General features: G+C 36.7%; 1 protein-coding gene across 1 annotated transcript; it reads right to left on the reverse strand.

Annotated features, from left to right (window-relative positions):
- Positions 1-827: 827 nt before the first annotated feature.
- Positions 828-9,136, reverse strand: LOC103717292 (sphingomyelin phosphodiesterase). Its single transcript, XM_039120331.3, has 4 exons — positions 7,364-9,136; positions 2,537-2,683; positions 2,190-2,306; positions 828-1,725 (listed from the first exon to the last, which is right to left on the reverse strand). The coding sequence occupies exons 1-4, from the start codon at positions 8,897-8,899 to the stop codon at positions 1,096-1,098; spliced, it is 2,430 nt and encodes an 809-aa protein (XP_038976259.3). The 5' UTR covers positions 8,900-9,136; the 3' UTR covers positions 828-1,095.
- Positions 9,137-10,694: the final 1,558 nt, after the last annotated feature.

A 10,694-nucleotide genomic window follows, 5' to 3' on the forward strand; every position in this document is an offset into this window, starting at 1 on the left:
GTTCACGCTTAGAGCTACTTTATTTGCCACCAATAAGAATTTTGGGACTTCTTTTTTTCTTTTTTAAATCTTTTTCTTGCTCTTCCTCCCTCGCTGATTTCGGAATTAGAGTCGAAATTGTGGCCAACATCTCGCATTCCATAGTATTCCCTCTCGAGAAGGCCCAGTCTTTGCATATACTCCTTGACAAGCTATCCAACTATTGATTTACACGGTAGGAACATGCTATACAACATGTCCGAGCACATAGTTCGCATGCATCTCTCATATTTCAATTTAACATTCATCATTGCAGAACACAGTTTTAGCAAACCTAGAAGCTGAAATAATTGATATCTTGTTTTGTATAGATAATAATAACCAACGAGCACATTTTTTAAATATTAACAAAAGAAAGACAAAAAACATTATGACATGAAATACATCAAAATAACTGAAACCAATAAAAAGAGGGCAGGGAAAATGAGTCTAAAATACTTGCAGATACCCTATAACCTCAGAACTGAGGCTGAAAGCCCGAGACACCAAAAATGAGAAAAATACAATACCAGGCCACAGATTTCAACCCTAAGAAAAATTGATTGAGCGGTGGCTAGAGCAAGCAACGCGGCTAAGATACAGTAGCATCAGGGACAAAATTCAAGAATATCATGAACACAGCAACCACTTCTAAAATCTACAAATATATCAAAGATCTTGTAATCCGCACCATCTTCATACATATCACAGTAAGAAACCTTGTTACCAGAACAAAGTTGATGTTCTTCAACAACTGCCTTAAATTAGTTTGTGATAAATCATTACCAAGACATGCTTTACTACTAACGTTGCCTCATGAAATTGGGGGTTGTGTTAGAAGTATCAAACTTTACTGGATGGAATTGATCGTTCATCAAGTTCAAACAGCAAAAACACAATCTGAAGAAAAAGAAACCCTTCATTTTCGTCAAAACCACCTGGATTTCCTGCACTCATACTGTAGCAAAACAACTCGTAAAATCCTAATATCTTTGTATGTATGACTGTACATATATTTACGACTTGTCAGCAGCAGACTCTAGTAACTGGGGTTCATGACATGGTAGCCAAGCACGATCACACAGGGCTGGAATTTGTGAAGGCCGCACAAAAAGCCTTCTTCAATGCACAAACAACAGCATACAACACCAAAACCATTACAAATTTCTTTGAGGCCAGCACCCTCAAATTGATCCTCATCCGATGCATTCTCATGAACTTTATTACTGCATGGCCAAACAGCCCAAGCCAGGAACTCAAAAGGGCTAGCATCATATAGAGAGCCTCCTTTGGTCCTCCCACAGTGCCAGGTTCATCATGACCCACCTCCACGTATGTTGGGCCTGCAGAATCATTATCATCAACTCGATAAAGGCCAAGAGATTCATTCAACCAGTCAGACAATCTGACCAAAAGTCTTGCTAGCCATGCTACTTCAGTGTCTGAGATTGGCCTCCTCATCCAATCGCCTTTATATTTCACATCAGCCCATGTACGTTTCCCCACTCCTGGATGCTTAGGAGTGAATATCTCACGTCCATATTGCAGGTCATTTGTGTCTTCGGATAAGATGGGTGTCAAAGACTTCCTGATGGGGCCCCCAAAAAGGATATTCATCTGGGATCTCATTGAATCCAATGCCTGGAGGTTATGCGAGACGTCCCCAGAAACAAGTCGGATTTCATGCTCAGCGCGCAGCACAAACAGCTGGAGCATCAACCACAATAGACAAGAATTTACAAATTTATTAGCAATATCTTTATCAACTGAGGAAAAATAGAAAGATCAATGAAACTACTATAAACAGGATTATTAATTTTGAAAATGCCAAAACAGATCAGAAATAACATTAGCTAAGATCAGAAGCAATACAGAGGTACAGCAGTAACATGTCAACTACTACCCAGTAAAAATGTAATAACCTAGGCTTTCTAAGTTGATACCATAATCTCCCTAACTCTGAAGAACTCTTAAAGCAAATTCAATGCCCTTTGGGTTGACTATATACATCACATAATGCCTAACCTTCAATTTTTGTTCTATCTAATCACTATACTCCATCTCAGCTCACCAAAGTTCTATGTCAATGTAATTTAGCAAAAATTCATATAAGCTGCCAGTGCAAGGTACAAAGATGGTAATGATGGTTGCTTCACAAGCAGAGCAGGTACCTGCAGTAATTTATAAGCTCCATCTTCGCCATCACCAAAAAGTCTCAAATCACGGTTCCAGTTCTCATGTAAGAAAGACCCATCTGCATCACTTTCACATAGACCGTCCTCCCAATCCTGACATCAAAACATAAAAATGGACATATGTCGTCATCAGACAGATTAAATGCTAGCTCAAGCAGGAAACTTGCCAAACACACCAACTTAGAGAAAAAAACAATTACGAGAAGAGAAGGTAATATTAGAAAAAAAAACAGAAATATAGACTTGGAAACACATATAGATTACTATCTCTCATTTTTAAATTATTAATGAAAACTCATGCAAGGGTCAAAACAATTTATTACCAGCAACTGTTCACGAATTGATGGTACATATTTATATACTTCATCAGAAGAATATGAAGAAGGCCCAACTGGTTTAGAATGATATGCAGCGTCAACTTTCCGAAGGAGTTCCAGCAGCTCTCTGGATGAAGTCAAGATGTTTAGCACCTGTGGAACAGGTCACATGACAATCCTGATCAAAACTAGGACAAGATGTACGGGTTAAAGCCATAGTCCATTTTTTTGAACTAGCATATTTATGTAGTGTAATAATGATATAAGCACAAGAAAGGCGAACCAACACAAGCATCCCCTATTCTCTTTTATTAATTAATCAAGAGCTACTTTGTTCTTCAGTCAATAAGGCACAACTACATCAAATACGCATTCACTGCAAAGCCTAAGAACAATAAAATTATGCTGAATTGAATATGAATACTAGCAGAGTTTGCTTAGCCAATATCAAAATTTCAAGAGAACATTTGCTGATCAAAAATATGTGTAAGAATGAATAAATAAATTGCACATCAGTCCTCTAGACATGGCAGAAATGGATTATTTGGATTTGAGAGATAATTTTGCTAAGTTTATCACAGTCTTCAAAATGAACTCTGCTAACTTGCAAGGCAGTTGCTTTTAGGTATGGCAGCAACTTTGGAGCTTCCAGCAAATCCAACAAGATACAATGCATAAACAGTTAGGGATTTGTGGGTCATTATGGATCAGCCACAAGTCACATTGAAGTTGAACATGTTGGGCATGAGTACCAGCTATCTGACCCACTGGTTCATTATTATAGCAATAATTTCAAGTGAGCTTTTAAAAGTTGGTTTTACCATTTTTAGATAGAAAAATAAGGGTTATGCCACCTAATACTGCAAATGATTGAATGCAGATTGTGGAAAATAGATATTAATCTTACCTAGCTCCCATCTTGTTTAACGGAAAAGAAGACACTGTCAAGCTAGTCTCACCAAAGTCGTCATTCATTAGCATCTTTCTTAAGACATAATTAAATTAGCGTATTCAGTGAACTTTAATAGTACCTATTTAGGGAAAGCTGTGTCCCAAACAGCATTTTCTTATACACCCAAGGACTTGTTCTACAAAGGCATCCTTCCATTTAAGAAATACAAGAGTAGAGATAATAACAAGCAGCCTTTCATCATAATTAACTTTTTTCTTATGATTTGCTGATATTCAAGCATGCCAACAAGAACTTGGAGCTCCAACCACTACAAATACCTAATGGGTCTTTTCAACTTATGCACCAATATCTAGTTTTGATGTCTCAAACACCAAAGAGTCTTCTCTCAATAACCTCCACTTTCCAATTCTTGTTGAGATCTGTTCCTTCAATCGAATGTCATGTTTTGGTCCTTGCCAACTGATAGGCAAAAAAGCAAGCATCTTTCCTACAAGAAAATATAGCTTCTTAAACTGTCAAGCTCTAAATTCTCAAGCTTGGTAGTAAGAAGAATTGAAGTAGAGTTTACTGCACAATCCCCAAATATTAGATTCCTGCATCCATCACCACCAAGATTTTTCTTAAACTTACTATAATGCCCAAATAGTGCTTTCATGATTATCATGATTATGATGATTCTGTAAAAAAAAAAAGTAACTATGATGAGTTATTGTTAATTTTCCTCTTCACTGTTTGTACAATATATGAATGTCAATCTACAATTATACAAGTTATATAACAGGAAATTTCCTTAATCTTGAAGGCATTTCCTGCTAAGTTCTTCATAGAGAATGCTTGAAACCTTGAATCAAAAGCAAACCACCATGTGAAAACCATTATCATTTGAATGGAAAATCTTTTGAAAATTGTGCACTAATAAAGAAAAAGTTAAGGGTAGTGGTATATAAATCCCACAATTAGCCTTTAACTAATCAATCATTCTTAAAACATAAACCATGAATTACAAATATAGTAAAGCACAAGCCTTATTCCTTTCAGAACTTCCATATGCCAGCAACAGTGTTATCAGGTCCCCTAATTGGAGACTAGTGAACAATCAAACATTTATCCCCATGAGAAGAAGGCCTCATAAAGAATATGCATAATAAGAATAATGATCAAATACAACAAAATGCTCAATATTATTATTGAGTAACCTTCCAGTACAACCACCCTTTAAATCTATTATGCTTTTTTCTAATGCAATATTAGCCCATGCAACACTTAAGACAGGATATGAATGCAGCTTTACTAATTGCATGTATGATTGAAGTTTTATTGTCAGTGAAGAGGCCACTAGTTTCTACCGGTAGAACTATTTTGCAAGGTTAATACCAAGGTATTAGGAAATCAGATTAAAATGCAGACATGGTGGATGAGAATAGCCTTCAACAAAAAAGAAAAAACCGATCCCTTTGCTTAGTCGCAAACACTGTGGCTGAGTAATACTGTCAAATTAAAAGACTTGTTCATCCATTTGTAAGTGATGAAATGGATCAAGTGGAAGGCTTTGAAGATGTCTGTCTTATGACGTATCTCAACTATAGTGGAAGGAAAGAAAAAAAAAACGAAGGCATGTTTACCAAAGCTTTCCTTGTCTAATGCGGAGATTAGTCGAATGAGAAGGGTTATGCAACTGTCGCTTAAACTATATATAAAAACATGTTTCTAAGAAAGGTGAAAAGAAGCGATATAAAAATTTAAAAAAAGAGAGAGAACAATAGTAATAAAAGAAAAGGATTGCATAATTTTTTTGAAATATGAAACCGTGAACTAGTAACAGCAAGAACAGCAGTAATAGTCAAGATACTAGATGTTGATATATAGGGATGTAATAGTTCAAGATGAATTTAACAAAACTATGAGAACTTATATGATTGCATTCAAGAAATTAAGTTGAAAAGTGAATAAAAGCAGCAGATCAGAATGGGTGTAGAAAAACTTAAGGCATTTCTTGGGTTTCTAGTAAGTTGCATGATTTTAGTAAAAGGTTGAACACTTGGGTATTGTTGTGCAAGAATGAGAGTCACTGCTTCAATAACATATTTTCGTCTACATGTATGTGTGTTTAAGACAGACACGCGCACACAGAGAGAGAGAGAGAGAGTTTACGGGTCCATGGTTTTGATAATATGGAACGAAGGTGCAACCATTCTCATCAAAGCATGTGAGAGAGGGAATGGTGTCTGGAAGGATATAATACAGTCAAATGAGTGGTGAACATTTTGTATTTGATAACGGGAGAGTTTAAAAATTATAACATCAATCTTGTTTTTATACCCCCTGAAAATATGTTCATATAAAAGCTGAGTCATTACTCATTAGCATAATAAAAGAAATTGCATGTTTCAAGCAATAATAAACCACAATCGAACATGAAGATAAAAAGAAAAACAGATGAAAGGTAACAGAAGAGATTCATATGTATCATATCTCAAGAGAAAGTTTACACCTATAAAAAGATGGTCTATTGCAGTTATTTTCTCTTGACAGCTTATTATGTGCTAGAGTGCAACAAAAAATTGAGAACCAATGTGCATGCAATGTCAACTTGGTGAAGGACTTACAATATGAATTGGAGATTTGGATTGACAAGTAACAAAAATCATAGATTTTAAGTGTAAGCTAATAGACTGGATGGAAACTATGACACGATTAATTGGTTTTCATGCATTTTGAGTGGTTGTGTTATGTGTTAACAGATTTACTGAATGAAGGAGCACTTTGTCAAAGAAGTGAGTTGCAAAATCAAGTGTTGGCAAAAACACAACAAAAATCAGTTTTTGGACTGTATGCAAGTCTAAAAGATATCAGTAGAGTCCAGGATCCTACTTTAAAAACCTATGCAGAGATTGCAGGATTTAAACAGGTCAGCTAGGGCAAATTGCTCTTATTTAAATATCTATACTTCTAAGGTAGAAAAAGGAGGTTCAAAACTGGCATTAAAAAGGAACATATCAAAGAACTTTGATTATGCAATGCTTGTAGAGATAGATGCCAGGAAAGCCTACTTATTCAGCATTCGTACTAGTTCCATTTTCTTACGAGACAAAAAGTGATACCTAAAATTGCACGCACAACATCGTTACCTATTTAAGTGAATTCTATCATTATTAAAAAGACTGATAAGCTTGATAGAAGATGATAAATGTCACCTACACTTGTATCATGTTTGAGTAAAATCCAATTCCTAAAAAAAATCATAGCAAACTTAATGACATGATTAAGAAAAAAAGGGTGTTCTTATAACAATACTCCATGCAATTTGATGCTATATATATATATATGTATATATATATATATATATGTATATACGTGTCTACACGTGTCTACACGTGTCTACACGTGTGTACACGTGTGTACACGTGTGTACACGTGTGTACACGTATACTATACACGTGTGTACACGTATACGTGTATACGTGTATATATATATGTATATATATATGTATATACATATAGATATATATATATATGTATATGTATAGATATATATATATGTATATACATATATATATATATATATATGTATATATATATATATACATATATATATAATAAAAGAAAATTGCCCAGGATCACGTTAATACACATATCCTTCAAAAAAAAAAAGTTTCTTTCAGACCTCAACCATCTTTGCACATGGAAGCTGCATGTGAATTACACTTTTCTGATACCTATATTGCTCTATTGTATCTACAACATAACAACTATCACATAAGTAGACACTTAGATACATAAATGCACAGCATGGACCAGTTCTCCACCAGATTACATGTACTAATATGGCATGCAATATAAAGCAAAAATCTGAAAATGCACCAGCTTTAAACTCTAAAGTAAATGGTAAAAGATTCGATAGCAAAGGAAGAATAGCAAACCTGTGAAACCATCTGAATCACAGACTCCACATTTGCATGGAGAAACTTGTGTGCGAACCCAAGAAAATGCACAACTAGCGAGCTGTAGAACAGATAACTGGACAACACATAGCTTTGCCAAGCAGGTGAGTATAAAGATTTTACTCGGTTCCCTTCTTTATCTTCCTTAATTTTCCCAAGGTTCTCCTTTCTCAAACTTCCCGGATTCTGGGCAGCTCCCTGTGTGTCAAACTCAACAAAATCTTCTGGACTAGTCTTCCATGGCTCCATATAGGTCACCCACAAAGAGAACACCTGGGCAGCATTCTTAATAGAAGCTCCCATTGGGCAAAACAGAAAAGTCCTCAATATAAACCTATACAAAGGCCTCTGCATCACTGAGTTCCAAGAACCGAAAGAATTATCACCAGGAACCATCATAGCCCTTGACTGAACAACATCCACAGAACCCTTCCTCACAGGACTTCCACCATACACCGTCTGGTCATTCCCTTCATCGTTGGGAGCAGTAAACCTACAAATCAGATAATTCACGAATAACTTCAACACTTCTCCCAATCCAGCAGTAGGAGGAGTCTCACCCAAAACTGGTCGATAAGGGAATGACAATACAAGAGATTGGGACACACGCACTGGCAAAGGCGAGAAATCGTTATCGACCATCCAAAAGTGTATAAAAGTGTGCACCAAGAACTCGGCTTGCAAGAAAGCAGAACCATCGTAGCTCAATGAGTAATGAAGAAGAGAACTGCGGTAGGGCTGGTAAGATCCCAGACCATACTTCGGCACAAAAGCTCGGAGGTAAGCGTAAAGAAGACGGAGGTACAAGCTACATTCTGCCTTCTGCCCTGGCCGGCGACTCGAGCTTGCGAGGACCGAGAGGGACGAGGTCCAATTCTCCAACCTAAACCTCCGGCCCTTCCGATCATTGATGGCACGATCAGCTTTCTCGCTATTTCCTCGACAAACGGGATAGTACGCGAACCAGAACATATAGTATTCAAAGACATTGAGCTGGAGCTGGCGCGATCCCTGGATCTTGTCCTCCTTGACCCTGTTCCTGAAGAGAGCGCACAGATCGGAGAGGACGGAGGAGGGTTTATCACTCTGGAGGGCGAAGCGCATCCATTGAGGGAGGTGCTCGAGGGGGAAGACATACTTGACCAGGGCGTGGTGATCGACGGAGGAGATGGAGGAGAGGAGAATGCCCTGGGGGGAGAGTAGGTCGGAGATGGAGGCGGCGAGGTGGGGATCGGCAGAGGCACGGTCTATCCAGGCGGAAGAGGAGGAGGAGAGGGAGGGGGAGGAGGAGGGGCGACGGGGGGAGTCATCGAAGCCAAAGAGGCGGCAGAGGAGGGCGGGGAAGGTGATGGAGAAGAAGGCACGGGACTGGTCGGAGGCGTGGCGGCGGAGGAAGGCGTCGACGGCGGAGCAGGCGGCGGCGATCTGGGGCGGGGAGGTGGCGGCGAGGACGGAGGCGGCGAGGTCTTGAGCGCGGTTCTGGGCGTCCATGGGAAAGGAGGAGCGTGGGGTCATAAGAATGGGAAGGGGGAGGGGTCTAGGGTTTGGAAGAAGGAAGGGTTGAGCTCGTAGGCTAAGGTAAAGAAAGGGGATTTGAAGATTTAAATGAGGAGGGCAAGGAAGATCGAATGGCGCTCTCCAGTCGTGCCGGTGCGGCAGCGCCCGTTCGGCGCGCCGTGTTCGGGAAGCATCCACGAGGCTGCAGACGTGGCGGTCGCGGTGTGCTCCGAGATTGCTTATCTGGACCGTTTGATAGCAGGTTTTGCCGTGCGCGCGACGCTTGGCCTTCTGAGTCCAAATGAAGTTCCCCACTGACAATTTTTTTTACAACTTTGAAAAATAAGGCCCTGTTTGGGGGAGCTTTTGGACTTTTAGATGAAAAACTGTGTTTGGTAAATTTTTCGAAAAGCTGTTTCAGCTTTTGCGGGAAGCTGAAAACAGCTTTTGGGAGGAAGCTCCAATTTGGAGCTTTTGGGAGGAAGCTGTTTCAGCTTTTTCGGAAAGCTGTATTTTTGACAAAAATGCCCATATTAAAATAACATAATTACATAGTTTGTCCCTTTATAAACCTAAAAATCTGCTGGAGCCAAGAACCCTAGCCATCAGACTCCCTTCCGTAAGAAAAGGTATTTTTCTTTTCAATTTTTGGATGCATCTCTTGAACCACATTTTAGAAGAAAATTTTTTTTCATACCTTCCAAAATCAATCTATTGTTTTTTTTTTATCATCAACCTTGCGGCCGACGCTGAGGTCCTCCTCGAGCGTGGACCACAAAGAAGAGCCCTTGGACCGCGGAAAATTATTTTATGGGAAATTATGGGAAATTATTTTATACTAATAATTTTAATATTTTATACTTTTATTTTTGTATTATACTATAAATATATTATCATATTATATTATATCATAATACATTAATATGTTATGTTAAATAATTTAATATTATGTTATATTATGAAAAATTAATTTATACTAATAATTATAATATTTTACACCTTTATTTTTGTATTATACTATAAATATAATATCATATTATATTATATCATAATACATTAATATGTTATGTTAAATAATTTAATATTATGTTATATTATAAAAAATTAATTTATACTAATAATTATAATATTTTATACCTTTATTATTATATTATACTATAAATATTGTATTATATTACATTACATTATAATACATTAATATGTTATTTTAAATAATTTAATATTATGTTATATTATGAGAAATTAATTTATACTAATAATTATAATATTTTATACTTTTATTATTTTATTATACTATAAATATAATATATATTACATTATATCATAATACATTAATATGTTATGTTAAATAATTTAATATTATGTTATATTACCAAATATTAATTTACTCTAATAATTATATTACTATTATGCTATATTAACATAATATTATTTTATATTATAATAATATTATACTATATCGTATATTTATGTATTAATTTATGTTATGTTTTATTATGTTCTGTTGTATAATATTATGCAATGTCCTTTATGGTAATTTTGTCATACAAAAGTACTTTCTCAGTTTGTTTACCAAACACCAAATAAAGTACCACAGCACTTTACGAATATAGTTACCAAACATCAAACAGCTTTTTATAACAGCTCTACTTCAGACAGCTCTACTTCTAACAGCTCTACTTCCAACAGCTCTACTGCCAACAGCTCCCCCAAACAGGGCCTAAGTCACTAAGGCCCCCAGATGAGTAAAAAAATTAAAAAAAAAAACTATTTTAATTTTTTTAAAAAGTTAAACAATTTTTTGGTTGGAGCT

Source organism: Phoenix dactylifera, chromosome 3 (genome assembly GCF_051530095.1).
Source record: "Phoenix dactylifera cultivar Ajwa chromosome 3, Ajwa_hap1_PhDact_Kaust_v1.1, whole genome shotgun sequence".
Classification (NCBI taxonomy): Eukaryota; Viridiplantae; Streptophyta; class Magnoliopsida; order Arecales; family Arecaceae; genus Phoenix; species Phoenix dactylifera.

Bases quoted from the DNA above. Each gene is read 5' to 3' on its own strand.
- LOC103717292 (XM_039120331.3), bottom strand. From the start codon at position 8,899: ATGACCCCACGCTCCTCCTTTCCCATGGACGCCCAGAACCGCGCTCAA. The intron at 2,684-7,363 runs GTTTGCTATTCT...CCTGTTCCACAG, and splicing joins TGATTCAGATGGTTTCACAG to GTGCTAAACATCTTGACTTC. The intron at 2,307-2,536 runs GTAATAAATTGT...TTTTGATGTCAG, and splicing joins CAATTCGTGAACAGTTGCTG to GATTGGGAGGACGGTCTATG.